General features: G+C 39.4%; 1 protein-coding gene across 1 annotated transcript; it reads right to left on the bottom strand.

Annotated features, from left to right (window-relative positions):
• Positions 1–7681: 7681 nt before the first annotated feature.
• Positions 7682–22543, bottom strand: epm2a (EPM2A glucan phosphatase, laforin). Its single transcript, XM_041805495.1, has 4 exons — positions 22195–22543; positions 19819–19993; positions 14118–14362; positions 7682–9699 (listed from the first exon to the last, which is right to left on the bottom strand). The coding sequence occupies exons 1-4, from the start codon at positions 22460–22462 to the stop codon at positions 9416–9418; spliced, it is 972 nt and encodes a 323-aa protein (XP_041661429.1). The 5' UTR covers positions 22463–22543; the 3' UTR covers positions 7682–9415.

Genomic DNA, 22543 nt, shown 5'->3' with positions numbered 1-22543 from the left:
ATTTAATGAGATTTCCATGAAAAATTCCCAATACTCCTGGAAATGTTGAAATAAGATTCCCAAAAAAACTTTTTTTTTTTTTTTTTTTTTTGCTAAATTTTAATAAGTCCTGTCCTGTAGGTAAATTGATTGCCAAATACACCACGTTCCAAATGGGCTATTATGTAAATGACATTTTTCTGTGATTTCCTAAATATAAATGCAACTGACAGTCAATAAAATTACATTATTAAGCACAACAGAGTTTCAAAACTTTTTATAGGTTGTAAAGAAGTGAAAATGGTCATTTGTTGAATCGGCAGCATTAGGAAGTCATATTTATTGAAATCAAAAGCTATTTCAATCAAAAACATCTTAACAGGCAAAGTTACATGTTAACATAAGAGCCCTTCTCTGATTTCACCTCACAATTCTTGCATCCATTGAACTTGTGAGGTTTTTTTGAGAGTTTCTGCTTGAATTTCTCTGCAAGATGTCAGAATATCCTCCCAGAGCTGCTGTTTTGATGTGAACTGCCTCCCACCCTCATTGATCTTTTGCTTGAGGAAGCTCCAAAGGTTCTCAGTAGGGTTGAGGTCAGGGGAGGGTGGGGGTCACACCATGAGTTTCTCTCCTTTTATGCCCATAACAGCCAATGACACAGAGGTATTCTTTGCAGCATGAGATGGTGCATTGTCATGCATGAAGATAGTTTTGCTATGCAAGGCACTGTTCTTCTTATTGTACCATGGAAGAAAGTGGTCAGTCAGAAACTCTATATACTTTGCCGAGGTCATTTTCACACCTTCAGGGACCCTAAAGGGCCTATCAGCTTTCTCTCCATGATTCCAGCCAAAACATGACTTCGCTTATTCCTTGCTGACATCACAGCCTTGTTGGGACATGGTGGCCATCCACTAACTATCTACTACTACTCCATCTGGACCATCTTCTCTGCTCCGTTTGTGTAGCTGAAAAATCAGTTATCCTTGGACGAGTTTATAATTAGTTTTTTTTTATCGTATAGGCAGCAAGTCATGGTGTAAAGTCCAGCTCCTCGTCATCCTCCATGTTATCCCACCTTTCAAAACTATCACCATGACAGCCATGTTTTATGGAGGACATTATACCTAGTAAGAGGCAGGTGTAAGATCTGATAGCTGAGGCCTATTAAAACTATGTCAGCAGGTGTAACACCTTAAATATTAGTGGGGCGTAAACTCTGTCGTAAGTATGAACTTGCGTTAAAACTAAGCTATGTTTGAACTTAGGCACAGCTGGTGCTTTCCATAGCTGGTGTACCCTTACCTCTCAGTGCTTAAAGTTTTAAAGTTTATGTCCTTTCCAGTAAATTAGGATAAACTAAGATTTATTGTGCATGATCATCCACTGGGAGTCTCTTTTTGCAGGTTTGTTGTCAGGTTCTGTTGGCAAACACAGGCTGCACCTGTGTGATAAAGCTGTTGACTAAAGCGGAACAGGTTATTTCTGTCACCAGGGGTTCATTTTTTAGTTAACTTCAGCTATACTGGGTCTTATATCAGGGTCCACAATTATACGTGAGTGATCTTATTCATCTGTGTTGTTGAGCACCAGCATGTCCTCTGATCATCTGACCCTACATATTCTTATGTGAAAGTGAAACCCTGAAAAATGTTAGAGGCTGGCTCTCCTGAAATTTTCAAGAAATTGTCAGGAGAGCATGTGAAGGCAACAGAGTAAAGTGTAGACCTGCCCTAAATGTTTAATGCTACGGAGCTTTTCAGTACTTTTTTTTTGAGAAATAAGCCGCCTAGCCTCTCTACACAATGATATCTCGCTTTTATGTATTATTAAACAAAATATATCAGCCTGAAAGATTTACTGACATTTTCATTGTTTTCCCCAAAGTGACACACAACTACTGCACAGTGTGTCATTGTCTGATGTTATTTTACAGCACAGATAAACTTCCCTCCTGTCCTTGCACAAGATGGACCGCTGATGCAAGCTCCTGAAACAAACACGATAGAATAAGCCTGTAAATCTGAAGCTCAGTGGTCAAACCGCATCGTTTCACTTTCCCTCCCACAGCCAGCAGCTGCCAGCCTGGCTGGACTTCTGCCCGGGAGCAAAGTCAAGAGCAATGTCTTCATCGCTGGAGTCTTTCTTGAGCACACAGTGAACCCAGACCACGCAAATGGAGCTCCTGGACTTGGACTCTTTTAAACAAATTGAGCAGGGGTGCCCGGACTGAAGTGATGACTTTAAATCATATTGTGGCTCTGTGTATGTGTGACCTGTGGGATTCAATGCGCAGGTGAAAAAAGCTCTACCTCTCTATGATGAATGAACCCGCTGTGTACACTGGTCAAACTAATAGACCTGCTAGGAAGATGAATGGTAAACGTTTCAAAGGACAGTGTTTTGGTTCAAGTACCAGGCAAATTAGAGAAGCAGAAACACAATTCACGATTTAGGGCTGAGGAAGACTGGCTGGGTTACAAATAATACACAAATACTGTGCAAATTTTGTCTTTTTGGGGGACTTTTTTTTTTTTTGCCTTTATTACAAACAACTTTGCCTTTTACCCTGAGTACTTAAGCCTCTCTATTAAAGGCTGCACTGACCCAAATAGAACAGGAGGATTTTACCTTGAAACACAGATAAAAATTAAGGCCTTTTTTTTTTTTGGTGTGCAGACTTTTTAATGTCAATTTATGTTCACAAAAAAGCAACTCAATCACTCATGACGAGCAGTCACTCACCGCAGTGTAGATCTTACCAAAAATACACAGAACATGTTGCAATGGAATTGCATGTAGGAAACTTTTAAAGAAGTGTTGGCACATGGAAGATGAAGAGAGGGCTGAGACACACTAGGGGAGAGGGAGAAGTGTCTGAGTATGAGAAATCAACAGACAAAATGTTTCTAGATGTCGGTTAAATATTTGGGTCATTACATTAGCATCAACAACTCAAAATTACATGACTGTATGTCAGTCAAAATGTGAGCGTATATGCCCAAACAGTAATGAGCAAAAGTCTACACTTTCAAAATAAGCTCTAAAAAAAGATTTCTCCTAGGTATGAGTCTTTATATTCGCTCAGATTTGTGTGGATGCTTAGTGACACATCAGATTCTAGTAAATTAAAGTTTTCCTAGTGGCTTCAACTGAGATAACAGCACCAGAACAGTGCCTGACAGCTGAAAGAGAACCTTGTGCTGTCGCTAAGTAACATGCTGTAGCTAGAGTTAGCTAATTAGAACTCACTTAAGTGGATTTTCCAGGTATCTGTACTTATTTATTTTTCTAATGACTTTTTACATTTTTGTCAGAACAGACTTGTTTCTTGCTTCAACATAAACGGATGAATGAAAGTGTGAACATAGCTCAGTGTGAAGCCGGTGAACATCCATTCATAACTCCGCGCTACTGACTATTTCCTATCTGTCAATTCATTTCAGGCTGACATGTTAGGTACAGTGCTGTTCTGATTTGTTTTTCAAAATAAAAGCCCGATCAGCTTGTTTCAGTGGTGAGGTTACCCCCTTTATCAACTGCTTACGCATGATGCTTTGAAACTGAATTTTTCCTGGAATAGTTCTTAGATTGTTGCAGTAACTTGCAAAGTTGTTTCAGTTTTTCTCTGCATCCATGCTTAATTTTCATTTTTACTCTATATAAATGATTTTGAAACATAAGATTACTCCCCACTCTCCAGAGTGTTCGTCTGTTTGGACGAAAACAAGCTCTTTGTTTGAATGGCAGTAGATCAGGAAACAGCAGTGGCAAGGGGATTCAATGCTATTGCGTTGTGTTTTGAGCATTAAATAATTAAAAAGCCACAATTTACCACATGCTTTTTTTTTTTTTTTACCCTCGATTGATGGAGGAGAATTACAAAAGAGCTTTATGTTTTTGGGATGAACCTAGAGAGGATTATACCAGTCAAATGCTGGACTGTTACTGTGTTTCTGATGACTATTAAGCGATCACTGTACCAACAGGAGCTTTCTGCTATATGATTTTTCTCACATTCATATTAATGATGTTTTAAAAGTTAAGAAAAAAAAGTTAAGAACTACCAAATTAAAATGGTTAAAATACATGCATATAGCATGTGACTTTGGTTTATGGCATCTCTGGTCACATGACGGGGTAGTTTGTTCAGTTTGACTCATATTCACCTTAAACTTTGCTCATTTTGTAATTTTACGATGGCAGTCATTACTCTGAGATGTCATATTTTTATGCTTAACTCATTTGCTATTAGATTTGGGTTCTCAATAAAATGTTTCATTTTTAAGCTTTTGAATCACAAAGACCCAATCTTTTCTATTTTATTTTGATGGGACTTGTTCACCAAGAAGGCCTGAGGTCCTCTGCCCAACACCCCCCCCCGTAGAGTGAGAGCACAATGAGACACTAGCTAATGAGACACGTTTGGTATTTTGAACAAGGCTATAAAACAGTTTATTTGTAGTGTAAAAACGGGCTGTTTAACAGGTGTCCACATGGGACTTCCGGTGTTTCTGCAGCCAGCCTCAAGTGGACACTCGCGGTATTGCAGTTCTTTACACTTCCACATTGGCTTCATTTTTGCAGGACCGGAGGTTGCCGCTTGGTGCTGCAGCTCCACGTAGTGGTCAGTGCAACTATCCTAATGACCTTTTGCCCCCCAGGCCTCTGTGTCACATTTATACCACTATGAATTGGTGGTTAATTACTGCCCCCTACAGGCCCGGAGGACTTCCCTTGGATGAACACTGTTATGTTTAAGTGTTGGCTCCAAATGTGCAGTTTATGCATTTGTTTTGGCTTTCTGCATATTTCCAGCATGTTTCCATTATTGCATCAGTTTTGGAATATAGTGTCTTGCTGAGATGACATTGTTTCAAAAGTGATGCATTGTTGCTCATATTAAAGTGTATTTTGCTGTGCATCCATATACAGCCCCTGTAGTATAACCATAGAATACGTTTACACACAAAGAGGTGTCATCAACCACACACAGTTTAACTTGTGCTGCCTATTTGCACCTTAGGGGCTTTATTTGAAGTAATTATTGTATGAAAACTTTTTCAAAGCCATTTATTTTGATCCAAAGTTCTTATGCAAATGTTTCAAGGTTTTTGCTCTTATTGTGAATATTGAATGATTAAGTGGTTAAATCATTCAGTACTTCATTCGAAACTAGGAGCAGGATGACTTGAATGGTTAAGAAATGAAACTTCCAGTTAGCATATAAAACAGATTATAACTTCTAACACAGTCACCAAGGGAAAGCAGATGTTATGAACCCAGCCTTTCCCCTAGTGATGTTATTATTCAGCGTCATGACTCAGGTTAATCTGCGAATCAGAGGACCAGCCTGCAGTCTGTAACATCCTCCTGGTCCTCTGATAACACTCCGCACCTATGTGTCACCGCTGCAGTCCGCAAAACTGATCCTGAGCCCACCAGGGATGCGGGGAGCAGTCTGGGGTTACTGCAGTCTTTGATACACTGACTGATATTACTCCCACTGCTCACAATTATAGTGTACTGTCTTCACAGCTGGTGAGATCTGGCATTTTAGACTTTAGTCGGAGTAGAAAGCTCTGGTATTTCTTGTTTTCTCCCTCTGTGCTGATATCAGGCTGTCTTATGAGCATCTCCTGTAAGGAAAAGTGATTCAGAGCTTTTGAAACAGCTAAGACTGAGTGGAAAATCCATATTACATGTTAAAATATCCTAAAGTTATAATGTGTGTCCAATTAGTTTGGAGATAAACCCCCCACCCACCTGCCTGATTCACTATGGCTCCAGGAAAATCCTTCACAGCACAGACAGAATCTTAGACTCTACTCCTATCTGACTCATCCTTTTTCCTTAATGTCCCAACATAAAGTGAAGCACTTTAAACAGATTAAATCATTAAGTAACTATATCTTTAATCTTAAGTTTCCCTTATGTCTAATACTTCAAATGTAAATCAGCTAGCATTTGAAACTTTAGTTGTTATTTTTTTTTGATGAAGATAGTGTTATAGTTATCTAAAATTAAATTGAAAATATGATTAAAATCTGCATTTTTGGGAACACTATATGCATAACATGCAAAAGGACTTCACTCAAAATCCCTCTGCTTTAAGAATAATCCTTATTTCAGGAATGGACAAAAGACACAGGATTTGTTTGAACACTGTCGGAATACATTTTGCCCCCTGCACCTTTCATACATATGCATTGTCATCAGCAAATCCCTCTGCTCAGATAGCAAGAGAGGAAGAAAAAGCATGAAACAGAGTCCTGCAAAAGCAAATTAAAAGAACAGGTCTTTAAAAGAAGACACGAAGAGGGATTAACTACAACCTGCAGGGACATTTCAAGGCAAAACCATCCACACAGCAGGTACACAGCATATCCTCTCAGCACAGTTATTTCTGGTTTCCTCATGGAATACATCCTTTTCCCCGTAAGAAGCCTTCTCTTTGACAGATGTTAATTTTGACTCTAATTTGAGTGCACAGATCCGGGAGGAAGCAGTGTAGGTGATTGGCAGATCCTGGAAATCAAGTGGACTACAAACACTTAATGGCATCAGTCACTGACAGAAACACAGAGGGAGAAATGCAACATGTTTACTAATTACACTGGCATCCTTTGAATGATGAACCACAGCCTGTTACACATCCAGGGACTACATATAGACAGACAGTATCCTTTGACTTAAAGGGAGGGGAGAGCTTCCTGGGGCCAAAACAAGGGCAACGGAAGTCAGCAAGATTGTGGTTCAGTGTGAAGCTAATCTCTGATTTTTTCCTGATAAAAACACTATCATCAAAGCAACAAAAATGTATTGTGTAGCCTGTCTTAATGTAAGCCCCTCTCTTTAAAAAGAATTACCTTTTTTTGTAATGTTGACCATGTGGATCAGTACACTGAACTAAACCATCAGGAGAGTAATGTCAGACTTCAAAGCTAAGCTATAATTTGAACAGACCTTAAGAGGCCCACAAATAAACTAGAAAAACTGAGACAACTTTAATGGAAAATAATTAATAATTGGGAAAAGGGGCAAAAAATAGATGGAAAGTGGCAAATATGTTAAAAAAAGTGGCAAAAAGGACAAAAAAGGTAGAATATGTTAAAAAGTGGCAAAATGGGTGTAAAATGGCAACACTGGTTAAATGTGGGTTGGAAGTGCCAAAATTAGCCGGAAATAGTGGTGAAAAGGGGTTAAAAAGCGGCAAAAATGTATTTTTTCTGCACATTTTACTTCTTACTTTTGTCATATATTGCTAATTATTTGTTTCTCTCCTGTTAAGCTGTTCTAATAACCACATTTCCCAAATGGTGGTTGAATAAAGTTTTATCTCAGTAAAGCCTATTAAACAGTCTGCTTACAGGTAAAACAAAACTCCATGAAAACATTATAACAGCAAGCTGTGTAAGCTGTGTAGATAACAGAGGCATGCAGGTAAAATAGCTAACGTAGCTACGAAGCTATAGCTAAGCTCATAAAGCAGCTAAGTATTTCCAGTATCAACAAAGCTTAGGTAACTAAAGCTAAGTTAACAAAGTAGGTATGTAAGCTATGTAGATATGTTATCTATGAAGCTACATTAGCTTTAGCTACATTTGCTAAAGCTCATGTTTCTTAAGCTAACTAAGCTACATTGGCTTATGCAGTAACATTAATTATGCTATGTTAGCTTTAGCCAAGGCCACCTTAAGTGTAACTACTTCTTAAACGAGTGTGTACATTACTAGTCCTGGATTAGGCTGCTGACCTTTTTCTTTGTTGTATTTATGAAATGTTAATTAGTTTGTAATGTTTAAAATGGGGTTATTTCATTAATTTAAAAACTAGATTTTGTTTAGTAATACAGTTGAATTTTCTAAAGTAAAACAAAACAAAAAATGGAAATACAATGTACCACAAGGAAGTGAACCAGTGTTCCTTACAACCCTGACAAATAAGTAAGAGTACGGTTGAGTGTAGACACACAAGCAAATTTAGGGTATAAACCAAACTTAACTAAACAGGACCTATCGGTAGAAATGCACCAGCCCTGAGCTGAACTATTGTAACCCATAACAAATGGAGTGCAGGTAGTAAGATCCTTATTCAGCTAATGACGCCAAAAAGGAACACTGAGGTAAATCCCAACAAATGACAGGTTTAAAGATGCAGGACTTGATTTTTTTTTTTTTCTGAAAACGTAACCGTGCATTTTCAGGACAAAATCAGTAAAGACACGAGGTACGACTGTCAAAATGGCATACCAAAATGAAGACATACTGAAACTTTAAATAGAAGAACTTGTTTCCCTTATTTGGTTTGGGAGAATATTTTTTATAGAATTTGGAAATCCATCGTGACTTGCAAGTTCAATCCACCCACCCACTGGGTGAACTGCTGACACCCTCATGAGGTGCTGTGTTCCAAAGGGAGTTTGTTAAAAGTAATGAGAAGGTGTATGAAAAAAAACCTCTCCTCTTTTCTGATGCAATAACTCACTTAAATCAGGAGCAGGCAGCATAACACTGTATTTGAAAAGGCAATGGATCTTCAGCAGGAGTCTAGACATAAAGTTCAAAATTTACAACAAACAGTATTCCAATAATGTCTTATTATGTATGCATTAATATGGTCTGGCTGGGATGTTGTTTTCATTATTTGGGAGATAGTCTGGAACGGCATCTGTCGGATAAATAAACAAAAATGAAATGTTATCAGGCACTCTGAGAGGGGAGAGGTGGAGCTTTAATCTTGGATGTCTGGCAGCTGAAAATCATTGTTTTTTGTTTAAGGAATTGATTTATTCTTTTGCATTAGAGGGCCGTTTTCTTGCAGCATTAAGACCTTTTTCCAAGAAAATAAAAGAAAAGGATTACTTTATCTCTGAGGAAAAGAATAACACAAATATGCAGACTCAGTTATGGGATGATTTGGATTTTTGCTTTGAGCTTCTGTTGCATGTTGAATTTAACAAGTTGCCTACTGAAAATGTCATCTCAGTTGTGTCTGTTACCTAAAAGACTTCCAAGAAAAGGTCTTTCCAATCAAACCTGCAAACATCTTCTGAAAACCCTCTGGCTGATTCCAAGAGCACAATTTGCAAGTGAAAGTGCTAAATGGCACAGAGACTAATTCCTGAAGTTAAAAGCTAACACGTCACCGTGGGATTAATTGCTTGCAGCATCTACGCTGGCAGCCAGCACAGCTCTCTCTAGATACTCGGGGATCAACTAGAATTGGAAAGCCACTCAGATGAAGTGGGTCATTTACGTACATTAGATTTAAGTGGAAGGAAGTTAATTTCCTTGCTATAGGCTTTTTCACCTTCAGGCAGCTTCGCTGCTGACTGTACAGTATGTTGTTAGATACCAAAAGTCAAGTTCAGTTCAGCTTATCATTGCAATAAATTCTGCTCTAAATTCGTGGACTTAAAGACACTCAGCTCTCATGTCTCGGGGTAAGAGATGGATGATCGAAGCCGACCAAACTTCTGTAAAAAGTCTGTCTGAGCCTGGACTAGAGCCTCCTCGTCGATGTAAACAGCTGGTCTCCTTGCTGTGACAAAGTACTGCACCTTCCTCAGGCTCCAGCCCAGGACGTACATGAGCAGGCCGCACACAGCAGCTGTTGACCTGCCCACTCCGGCGTTACAGTGAACATAGACAGTGTGACCATTCTCCAGGAGGCCGTGAAGCAGGAAGACAGCCTGGGGAAGCATCCTGATCCTGCCTGCAGAAGGAGACAATAATACACAAAGAAACTAAAGGTCAAAGATGCAGAAAATGTCATGAAATGTAACCAACAGAGAGAAAGTTTGCCTCTAAACCTCTTTGTTTATGACCCACTAACTCCTGCATAGTTAAATCTTTAAACCATCTCAGTTGTGCCTGCTTTTCCCCCAAAGGCTCAGTAGTTTCCTGAAACAGCTGGGCAAATTTAGTTTTTAACAACAATGTATAAAACAGAGGTAAATAATTAATTTCTTGGGGCGCAGATGGCTTAAGCAGTTAAGTCACGTTTCATATACGTTGGCAGCCTAGGTTCAGACCGCCCTATGGCTCCTTTCCCCCACTTTTGACTCCACCCACTGTCCTTTCCCTAAAATAAAAGCATAAACAGTATTTAAAATGTAAGGCAACTTCCTTCAGGACTCTAATTGTTCCTTTTAAGACTATTTATGGTACTTATGGAAGTTTATAAACATGCCCTCAAACATAATAATGTAGTTTTAAATCCTTATTCGGTCACATTTTTTTCAGTCGGTTTGCTGGATTTCTACACCAAACTATTCTGCTGCTTGTAATAAACAACAAGGCGTTCAGGTAGAAACGTAGCAAGATCAATGTGTGCCTAAATCCAGGGACTTTGAGGCTCAGAAAGTAATTACAATGGATTGAGATGGTTTTGCTAAAACTGCTCTGGAAAAGGAGATTTTCTCTACTTAAATTCACTGCTGTAGCATGAGTGGAATTTATTTCTTGACTGACTCATCTCAGAGGGTGTTGTAATCCTTTATATTTTGGTGTAAGGAACATTATTTCAGATTTTATGTTTGTAAATGGGATGTAATGTTTTAAATCAGATGTCCTTGTGGTGCTCTTCTCTTGCATTTATCTTGCTCTAGAAACTGTGACTTAAAGAAGTATTGTTGCTGAATTTCCTGCTGAACCAATACCAATACAGATACACTACTCTCCAAAAGTATTGGAACAGTCCTTTATTTTTGCTGTAGACTGAAAACATTTGGGTTTGAGATCAAAAGCTGAATATGAGACGAAATATCAACATCTCAACTTTTATTTCCAGGTGTTTAAATCTGGAGCTGACACACAGCTTAGAAGATTGAGTTTATTCTGCTGCTGCCATCATGTGTTATATCATCAGTGAGGATTAATGAGCCCGTCCCAGAGGAAACCATACAAGCCCAAGCCATGACATTACTTCCACTGTGTGTCACAGATGAGTTTGTATGTCTGGGGTCATGGACAGATCATTTCTTTCTCCAAACTTTAGTCTTTCCATCACCTTGGTAAAGGTTAATCTTTGTCTCATCAGTCCATAACATTTTGTGAGGTTTGTCTCTGTACTTTTTGGCAAATTTCAGCCTGACCTTCCCGTTCTTCTTACTAATGAGTGGTTTGCATCTTCTGGTGTAGCCTCTGTACTTTTGTTCATGAAGTCTTCTGTGAACAGTAGATGGTGATACCATCATTCCTGCCCTCTGCAGGCTCTGATTGATTTTCCATCCTCTCTTAGCTTTACAATCGCTTGTTTTTCACCCAATTTACCGTGTGAATAATCAATGTAATAGAACACACCTGGGCAACAAAACACACCTGTCAGTCACATGTTCCAATACTTTTACTTGCATGAAAAATGGGTGGGTTCAAACAAAAGGTACTATCTTCTAAGTTGTGTATCAGATCCAGATGTAAATATCTAAAATGCTGATTTCTTTTCTCATATTCAACTTTTGATGTCAAACCTAAAAGTGTTCAGTCTACAGTGAAAATAAAGGAATTTTCCTCACTGCCAATACTTTTGGAGGGCAGTTCATATACACACATTTTTTATTGTAAAAACAAAAAAATACCAAGTGTCTCCAGTGCAAAGAAAAGTTGAGTAAAGCAGAGCTGAGAGAGGAACAGGGAAGTAGACAGTCTGGTAGTTTTATTTATGCTTAGTTCTTCATTCAAAATGTTCAGTGCTCACAAGCCCCCCTTGAGTGTGTGGCACCCTGGGGCAGTGGTTTTCCACACCTTATTTGCCCAAGGCACACCAAGATCAAGCCAAAATCTTAAGGGACACCATGTTCATATCCATGCAAAGTATCCTCTAAAACACACTGTGGGATAGTGTAGCCAGAGGGTTAATGGTAAAGCAGGAGGCAGACTCTTGAAATGGTGGTGACGGTTCCATCAGTGGACATGTATTAACAAGTGCACCCAGGAATCATGGAAAAAATAAATAAACATGTTGACCAAACTATAAACTTAAGATACTGAGGTTGAATAAACTCATAACAGCATGAATCCTTGTGTCTTTCCAGACCTTCCTTCTCTGCAGCTCATTGTGAACTGCTTTTACAGAAGCATGCCTCACCAATTACCAGCACTTGGCCTTTACCATCCTCCCAACAGGATCTGGCTCACAAAGCTTCATATAAAAAGGGGGGAAAAAAATGAAAACAGAACCACAAATTTCCGGTACTAGAATGCATCACAGCATGTGCTGTTATCACTATACAAAACACGCATCAAAGAAAGACATACCAGTACCCGCATGGGACTTTCAAAATTGAGGTCTTTTTTTGACGTGTGGGAAAGGCTTGTGCTTCAGATGTAATCCATATGGGAACAAAATTGCTCAGCAGTGTTAATATAGTTGCCAAAGATTGCTTTTTCTAGTCCTAGACTAGTCATACTTTACTACCAAAAAAAATGCAAACATTACATTATTTGGGGGTTTAAAAATCAAGCAGAGGGTCAAGGGACAAAAGGACAAGGGTGATAATCTTGAGTAACCCTTGCTGTAGCACCTTTTGATCCTGTACGTAGCTACAACCTGAAACCTATGAACTCAATAAATTTGAGAAGGGTACATCTCTGACAGCAGCTCTCACAGACTGTTATCTGAGATACCATCTATTTCAGAAAAGAAATTCTATATGCTGAACAGTGGCTTACTTTAGCATCATTAGCTTAAGGTAAAGCTAACATAGGTATGCTAATTGTGTAATTAACATTACTACCTAAGCCAATGTAGCTGAGTTAGCTTTAGCAATTTAAGTTTTAGCAAACATAGCTAAAGCTAATGTAGCTATGTAGATAATGTATCTATGTAGCTTACAAAGCAGCTTTGTGAGTTTAGCTTTAGCTACGTTGCAACATTATCTATAGCTAAGTTAGCTTTAGTAAGGTGAGCTTTAGAAAACTTGGCTAAAGCTAACTATGCTAAGATTATAATGTAGATATGTTGCTAACAAAGTTTTTTTTTTTTTTTTTAAGCTAAGTAGCTTGTTAGCTATGTAGCTACACGCTGCAATAGAACATTTTCATGGAGGAAGAGGCGTTTTTTCCTGTAAGCAGACTGTTAACTCAGCTTTATTAATGGATGTGTGATCAGGTTTTGCTTGTCAGGTATTTAACTTTTAACTTTTGGTATCCTAGCCATTTCCTCAACCCTAAATAGTAGTTTAATCCTTTTTGATATCCAAAGTTTTAGCGTGTAGTTGCGTTCTGAGATATACTGTGTCTCAGATAAACAGCCTGTGAGAGTGGAAGTCAGAGATGAGCAGTCTGCAGCCAAACTGTCCTGACAATTTCTGGCATCGTCATCATATCCATCACAATCTGTGAACTCAAAGCTTTCAGAGAAAATCTACCTATAATGTCATGAATACCTTAAGAGGGTGGTCTTTTCTAATAAACACAGTAAACATGACACATTTGGAGGCACCCTTTGTTCCACTTATGAAAATCTTGGGCTCATTGTTAAAAAGAAAACTTTATTTCCATACAGGATCAAGTTATCAATCTTACTTCTGCCCCATTTTTTAAATTAGGTAAAATGTTTGTGAACCAGCTTATCCAGACTCTGTAGTTTTTAGATCACTGAAGTTTTAAATAGAGCTTCATACACACCAAGTCCACTAGGAAAGCTAAAATCTATCAAACTGACAGACCCCGACAGATGCTTCAAACTTAATTCACATCCTCAAACAAAATGCTTTACATCTAATTTTTTTCAAGAAAAACTATTTGGTTAATTATTTATCAAAAGTTTTAAAACATTTATTTCAGTAACCCAGCTTGAATCATGCCCTCCAGGCAGGATTAGATGACCTGACCATACCTAATTTTATTTTTTTCTTGTAAAAAGTTTGAATTATATCAAAATATTTGAACCTAATCAGCTTACTTTTGACCAAACTGTGCCTGCTGATTTCATAAAATAACAGCAGATATCAAAATATTTCAGTGTTGGCCATCCAGTTCAACAATCTGATCTGTCTTCATCAAAGTGTCTAGAGTCTCTTTTAGGAAAATTATGAGTCTCTTCAAACACCCAGCTGTGTCTGCCTCTAAATAACTAAAGAATATTATTATTATAAATGTACTCTTTTGTGTCTGTTAAACTCTGCTCACCTTCAGTGCTCATGTCTGCTGTGGGTATCCACACATACACCAAGCTGTTATCCCTGTAAAGATGCATCATGGTCTCAGGGGTCATGGCTTCATTATGGTCACGTCTGCAGCCACTAGAGTTGTTGACCACATCCCACTCAGTCTGAAAGTTCATCACCGCAGTGATGCCCAACTCATACTTCATCTTTATCGTCACATGTTCCACCTGTCGAGGGCAGCTGCCCAGCCATACACGCGGCAGCACCCTGGAGGCAACAAACAGAAACCATTGATCTTGTTAAGGTCATTATGATATGCTACAAAGGCTTCAGAGAAAGTGCCACAGCCTTTTCAGGCTTTTGGAGAAAATGCAGAGATAAATGTGATCAGACAAACAGAAATAAGGGTGAGTATTTAGATACAGATATTTTCTGAAGTTGTACAGGTGCCACTTAAACATTTTTATAATCTGTCCTGTCTTATAATCAGTCTTAGAGACTATTTCAATGTTATACAGCCTCCTACAAATTTAAACGTTTGTGCCTTAAGTGTTTTTACCCCTACCTTGGCAATTTAAAAAATGAACTCATAACCAACATTGTAATATGCTAAAAATCCCACCTCTCCAGCTCAATAAAAATAAAACTCCATTACAATAATAATTATAAGGCCCTGGGGGCCCCTCTCTTCTGAACATGAGCATCAGAGTCCAGACAGGTACAAGACAGTGAGTTAAAGTCCCTCTGATTCATATAATGAGCTGCTGCAGAGGTCATTGTGGGTGATACTGGGGGCTACACAGATGCAAGGTCTCAGAGAGTAATTTAAAAGGCTATTAATAGGTATCATACAAGGGCACAGTGCTTCCAGCTGAACATAGCTCCTTGACACAAGCCTTGTAAGGTCTTCGGACACAAATTAAAACCTGATGGTAGAAGCTAACCCGGCTCATTATTATGCACGCTATGTGCTCAGCGCCTCATGGACCCAGGGCTTGTTTCCTCTGCGCTTAGTGTACTCCGGCTCTGAGCGTGTGCCTCACAGTGGGAGGCATGCATGGGTAGATAAACATGGATTGTCCAAAAACATCAATGCTGTAGTGTTTTCTACCAAATACCAAATCAATACCCCGACTAATTAACTCTGATTTCTGGAAAAAAAAGGAAAGATATGGTTTGACCACACATGGAGTTTTCCCTGGCAACCCCCTGGTATAGCATCTGCATTAGGACAAGATGAGCTAGTGTGAGAGCACAGCAGGAAATACTCAGGAAAGCTGGCAACTGCAAGCTACACTATATGGACAAAAGTATTCGGACATCAAACAATTACAGCAACAGGGACTGTAATGACATTGTATTCAAATACATGTACTTTAATAAGGAGTTGGACCCCCTTTGCAGCTATAGTAGCCTACACTCTTCTTAGAAAGCTTTCCACAAGATTTTTGTGTGTTTCTGTTGGAATCTGTGCCCATTTATTCTACAGAGGATTTTATGAGATCAGGCACTGATGTTGGGAGGGAAGGCCTGGTTCGCAATCTCTGTTCCAGTTCATCCCAAAGGTGCTCGATGGAGTTGAGGTCAGGGCTCTGTGCGGGCCTGTCAAGTTCTTCCACTCCAAACTCATCAAACCATGTCTTTGTAGTCCTTGATTGAAATAGAAAAGGGCCTTCCCCAAACTGTTGCCAAACAGTTGGAAGCATAGCATTGTTCAAAATGTCTTTGTATGCTGAAACATGATTGTCCTTCACTGGAGATAAGAGGCCCAAAATGCTGAAAAACCAGCATCTGCCAAATCCAGACACCCATCTGACTGTCAAACAGAGAAGCGAGATCCGAAACTCCACAGAACACATTCCCAAAGCTCCACAGTCCAGGATTGGTGCTTTACACCACTCAATCTGACATTTGGCATTGAACTTAGTGATGTGAGGCTTGCATGCAGCTGCTCGGCCATGGAAACCCATTTCATGAAGCTCCAGTCTCACAGTTTTTGTGCTTACATTAATACTAGTGGAAATTCACAAATCTTCCTCTATGGAATCAGCAGAGCGTTGGCGAATTTCACGCACCATATGCCTCAGTAGTCGTTGACTGTTGGTGTTGTTGTTGTTCCTAAACATTTTCACTTTCTAATAATATCACATACAGTTGATTGTGAATGATACAGCAGGGCTGAAATTTCACAAACTGTCTTACTGAAAAGGTAGCATCTATCAAAGTACCACGCTTGAAGTCACTGAGCTCTTGAGACAATCCAATCTTATCCCAAATATTTGCAACTGGAGACTGTGTGGCTACGTGGTTGATTTTACACACCTGTGGTAACGAGTCCCATTGAAACACCTGAATTCAATAATACACAGGTGTGGCCAAATACTTTTTGTGCATATGTACACCAAAAGGGGCAGCATCATACCTTTGTCTGCTCACCTGTATGTTCTTCTCCAGTAGTTTGTTGATGCATCCAATAAATAGCTACATCCAACAAAATATGACACTGGTATAAGGCAAAAAACTGTCAAACTGGCCTCTTTGCTTTGTTTACTATCTTGTATTTATACACGGGGATTTTTTACATCATTCATTGCCACTAGAGACTCTCCTTTCTCTAATCTGACAGGAAAAACTTCAAACTGTGAGGGACATGAGTGAAAAAGCAGCTCGCCAACAAATTGTTGGCTTTCCTGAGTAAAATTTTCTCTGCATATTTATTTTCAAAAAAGGGAAAAACTCAAAACTAGACACATTTGGAGGCGCTAAAATGTAGTAGTGCTTGCTGTTCAAATCTTGCAAAACACTTCAGGAATGAAAGCCACACATATTGCAAAAGGTGTTGAGGGTAATGATATACATGCAAACAAGTGCTCTTCAGTAAGAACTCTGACAATTTTCTATGTATTTGTGATAAATGAAGTAAAAGCTTATGATGATCTGTTTCGCTGTAAATTCACTGAATAATGCTACTTTGTTTTATAAATGCAGTCACTGTTTTGACCTGTCAGTCTGATTTCTGTTGGCACAAACAAGTCACTTTCTCTTAATGAAAAACTTGAGATTAAAACAGAGATTTTCTGTGAACAAATGCCTTTAAGAAAACAATGAAGTGAGCCTGATGATGCTCGCAGCCCATTTATCACTAACTCCATGAATTTCTTTAAAAGACAAAGTGAATTCTGAATAATACCCTCTCCCATCTTTCAGCACCATCAACAAGGTTGAGGGAGGGATAAAAGAGCTGTAGTCTACTCTTCTAAAGGACAATCATCTTAAAGGGACAGACAGCAATTATACCTAAATGGGAGAGAGCAAGGTTAAAAAACAAAAGAGTGAGAATAAGAAGGTGACTCAGGCTTTTGTCTGCTCTGTAAGAGTTTTAAAGTCTTACAGCTTTTATAAAGAAAGAGAACCATGACAGAGCTGCCCTGCACTCATTGGAGCACAGTGTGAAGACATTTTTTCAAGCATATATACGATTAGAAAATCTAACATCAAATAACTTTATTTCAGTTACAAGATTGTTTTAGATTTGCAAGGAGGATGAGGAAGTAGAGCTGTTTTATAGATGTCTTTAAAGAAATAATCTCGCCTTAGTGTGTGAAACCATTGACCTCAGAGGTCAATAGGCTCATTTTTTCAGCACCATGAAAGGCATTGCATTTCAATTTAGTGAGAAAAGTAAGCTTTTTTTGTTTTTGTTACACGTTAAGAGAAGAGCAGTTTGGTACTTGGCAGGAATACAACCTTTTTGATTACCTTTAAAAACTAATAATATTGCACCTGCCATATTTAAATCTGTCATCCTCATTTCCACAGGCAGCCTGTCATTTCAATGTTTTTGTTGCAACCCCCCTCCACCCCAGCCACCACCATTTAGTTCATCAGCATCTAGTCCAGATCCTCACAGGTCTTCTGCTCATCTGATCCTGCATACTCCAGTCTCCTCCTTTTGGTTTCCCAGTCCAGCTTCTACTCCAGTCTACTCCTCATCTGAAGCTGCATCCCTTATCAACACCACCAGTATCTAGACTCCATGGGGGGTATCCTATTCCTGCCATCGGCCTGACTACACCTTCAAGAACATGAAGTCATCAGGATGGAGTCTAATTGCCAAAGACATTGCACATCTCTCTTTCATCAAATTTTTTAAAATTGATTTTTGTTAAACTTGTATAAAGTCTCTACTGATTGAAGTGCTATTGCCATGTCCTAATCATCTGAAATGCTGCCTAATTAGGAGAGTGGACATTGATATAATCTATATGACTGCCATGGTTATATAAAAACTTAAAAAACAACAGCAAGGCTGCCAATACTATTGGCAGTATTGCCAATATTGGCACCCCTGGAATTTTTCCAGAAAATACACCAATTCTCCCAGAAATTGTTGCAATTACAAATGTTTTTGGTATCCACATGTTTGCTAATGGCTGTGGCCAATCTCCCTGGATGTGGATGGAAGAGAAAAATTGACAAAAGAATGCAACGCAGGATAGTTGGAATGGTGGATAAACATCCTCAGTCAACTTCCACACAAATTCAGGCTGTCCTGCAGAGTCAGGGTGCAAAAGTGTCAGCTCGGACCATACGTCGTCATCTGAATGAGAAGAAGCGTTATGGCAGGAGACAGAGGAGAACCCCACTGCTGACAAAGAGACATAAAAAAGCCAGACTGGAGTTTGCAAAAATGTACCTGAGTAAGTCTCAATCCTTCTGGGAGAACATGTTGAGGACAGATGAGATTTAGGTAGAGCTTTTTGGAAAAGCATGTTATTCCACTGTTTACAGAAAAAAGAATGAGGCCTACAAAGAAAAGAACACAGTACCTACAGTCAAACATGGTGGAGGTTCAAAGATGTTTTGGGGTTGTTTTGCTGCCTCTGGCACTGGGTGCCTTGACTGTGTGCAAGGAATCACGGAATCTGGAGAGTATCAAAAGATTTTGGGCCACAGTGTAGGGCCTAGTGTCAGAAAGCTGGGTCTGTGTCAGAGGTCATGGGTGTTCCAGCAGGACAATGACCCCAAACATCCCTCAGAAAGCACCAAGAATTGGTTGGAGACAAAGCGCTGGAGAGTCCTTAAGTGGCCAGCAGTGAGTCTGAATCTAAATCCCACTGAACACCTATGAAGAGATCTCAAAATTGCTTTTGCAAGAAGCACCCTTCAAATCTGAGAGACCTAGAGCAGTTTGCAAAAGAAGAGTGGTCCAAAATTCCAGTTGAGAGGTGTAAGAAGCTTGTTGATGGTTATAGGAAGCGACTGTTTTCAGTTATTTTTTCCCAAGGGTGTGCAACCAAATATTAAGTTGAGGGTGCCAACAATTTTTCCTGGTCTATTTGTTGAGTTTTGTGTGAAATTATGTCAATTTTGGCTTTTTTTCTTCTGCTTTTTTTGAGTTGTTCCAATGCACATAAAGGAAATAAATGTGTGTATACCAAAAACATTTGTAATTGCAACAGTTTCTGGGAGAAATTGTGCACTTTCTGGAAAAATTCCAGGGGTGCCAATACTTTCATCCATGACTGTAACATTGAGAAAATTTTCCTGTAACTAAAGTACACCTCAGCAGCTTGCATCAAAGGTTACAGTACTAACTTTTCTGTATAATGCCTCCCATGCCACTCACCTCTAACATGAAAATTCAACCTGCCTGGAGTTGAAATGTTGAAGTTCAGTTACTTCCTGAAATGTAGAAACTTTTTTTTAAATTGCTGTACTACCTTGAGAAATGCATAGCCTTCTGACCAGCCACACTGAAGTAGAAGTTGGTGGTGTGTTTCATCTCATCTGTGTGTCCGGTTTCCTCTATCCAGTGACCAATGGGGTGGCAGTAAACTCCATCCACCACATTCCTCTCATCATAGCAACAACATCTGTCATGGCTCGGACCACTGCCTGGAGACAGAGAGGGAGTGAGCAAATACCAAGCACAGGGATGTTAAGACACAGACACAGAGTGCTCATGAATGTGTTTTCAAAGATTTCTTTATTAATACAGGCAGATTTTTGCCTGTAGGCAAAATTCAACATCACATAAAAAACACAACTCAGCATCATGAAAGTAAAACATGGGCCTCTTCTAAGAAAAGTACCTTTATCTATAATTTCTTCCTTCTTCACAACAATTCAAGGGGAAATATAGTTCTTTCTCCACCACATCAAAAAGTAAAGTGACTGATAACAGGTGCATCTAAAAGATGACAAAACTGCAGAAAATGTTGTTTTCCCAAATGTAATTTTAAAAATTAATTCTGCCCTTCCAAAACCTTCCTTTGCCAATAAGGACAGCCTGAGGCAGGTAGACGAGCAGCAATAGACCCAGAGCAGGCATCGGTGACAACAGAATGACACTGATTAAGTAAGATGTAGCATAAAGGTGTAGCTGGGGCGGAGGGTTGCAAAAAGCAGCTTGCAGAAGGAGAAGTGTAGCCAGGCTACAGCTATTTAAATATGGCGGCATGAGTGCAATGAGCCAATAGCGTGCTTGGAACAAATCAGCTGGCCATCCTGAGGTCAGCTGATCTCAATTATGGCAGCGTTTGTCTTCCCCCCCAGCATTCATTCCTCTCAGCGTGTTCATATGATTACATTTTGAACATCAAGATGTTGATTACGTCTTTATACAGTAACGAGAGTACTCATATATTGAAATGACTGAAAATGCTCCTACTTAATTGCACCATCTAACTTTCATTCTGTGTAAAAGTGATGTCGTATTGATAAAACTGTCAGATGTGATGTAGATAATGACTTTGTTTTGCATCTTTGAATCCCTCTAATTAATTATTAACATATAATCATTATACACAGGTAAATATTTAAACACACACATCAGCTGGCTGTCAGCTAATAGAGATCAGCTGATCTAGATTTTATGGCAGTGCTCGACTTGTGGCCTGGCTGAAGTAACGCTATACGCTCGATTTATAAATAAAAAATATCGACCTTCTGAAAGGATCATCATTTATGCAGTTGAATTCTTGTGTCAATGTAGCATGGCATGGAGGCAGTCAGCCTGTGGCACAGCTGGGGTGTTATGAAACCCAGGTTGCTCTGATAGCAGCCTTCAGCTAGTCTGTATTGTTGAGTCTGATGTCTCTCATCTTCCTCTGGACATTTCCCCAGAGATTTCCATGGGGTTCAGGTCAGGCCAGTTGGCAGGCGCCATGTCCCACTGGAAAAGGAAATCCGCATCTCTTGCCTGTCTGTCAGCAGATGGAAGCCTGAAGTGCTCTACAATCTCGTGGTAGACACTTAAGTTGCCTCTAGACTTGATAAAGCACAGTGGACCAACACCTGACGATGAAATGGCCCCTAAAAATCATCACTGACTGTGAACTTCAAACAACTAGGATTGTGTCGGGTCTCTCCAATCTTCCTCTGGGAACTTGATGTCTAAATTAAATGCAAAGTTTACTTTTATCTGAATCAAGGACTTTTGACCACTGATAATCCAAGTCCTCTTTATCAAGAGATGCTGATAACAGTATTGGGTGTTTTTTTTAATTTGCAGGAGCAGTGGCCCATGGTTATCAAGGTTAATAGGGGCTTGGAATATTCAACTATTCATGCAATTAACCTAATTTAACACAGGAAGAAATTTGACTTTCCTGCAATATTCTTATGCACCTGTTTGTTGTACGTAGGCCCATAACAGCTAGCTAAGCAAGTAACGTTAAAATGCTGCTTATATTAAGACTTAGATAACATCAATAGTCCTGCACTCTGCGTCCTTTTGTCTTTGATAGTCTATTAACTTCTGTATTCAACTTTGGTACAACCTATTGACTATAAGCTAATTAAGCGACTAAATTGCTAATGTTAAAAAGTTTGGTTGTAAATTCTTAAGAACTTTATAAAACGAAACACACATGTTAACTAAAACCAACGTGATAGTCATGTTTTTTTAGCGTCTCTTTATCACCATCTCGTGTCGAAACGGACACAGTACAACATAATTTAAAGATGGCGGTGTTTTGTTGACTTAAAAACATTCATTAACTGGACATCACGTTAAATCAACGTAACGTCGTAAAAGCATTATCCTTGTGCATGCAGCTACACCTGCTGCACGTGACGGCAGTATTAATGAGTACCTTCCCAGATAAAAGAGCCGCCTCTGGCTCTTCTGACGAACTTGAACCACAGTGTGTCTCTGTACGGCTCTGCCAGCTGCACCTCTCCGATCCACAGACACGGTTCACGGGTTGACACGAGCTGCTGTGAGGCTTTCATCTTTACAGCTCTGCTCGGGTCCCAGTTGCCCATTTCCTCGCGCGAGCCCAACACAAACACCTCTAAATCCGAGGTCTCCGGGGTGAGGATGACACCGAATCTGAATAACATTGTGACCACCATGACCATCACCTAATCACCTAAATGACCGTGGTAGGTTATTAAAGCCTATATTTCTACTCTTCCTTGGTAAAGTGTGCCCCCAGTCTG

Source organism: Cheilinus undulatus, linkage group 14, assembly GCF_018320785.1.
Source record: "Cheilinus undulatus linkage group 14, ASM1832078v1, whole genome shotgun sequence".
Classification (NCBI taxonomy): Eukaryota; Metazoa; Chordata; class Actinopteri; order Labriformes; family Labridae; genus Cheilinus; species Cheilinus undulatus.
This window is presented reverse-complemented; position numbering and strand designations above follow the sequence as displayed.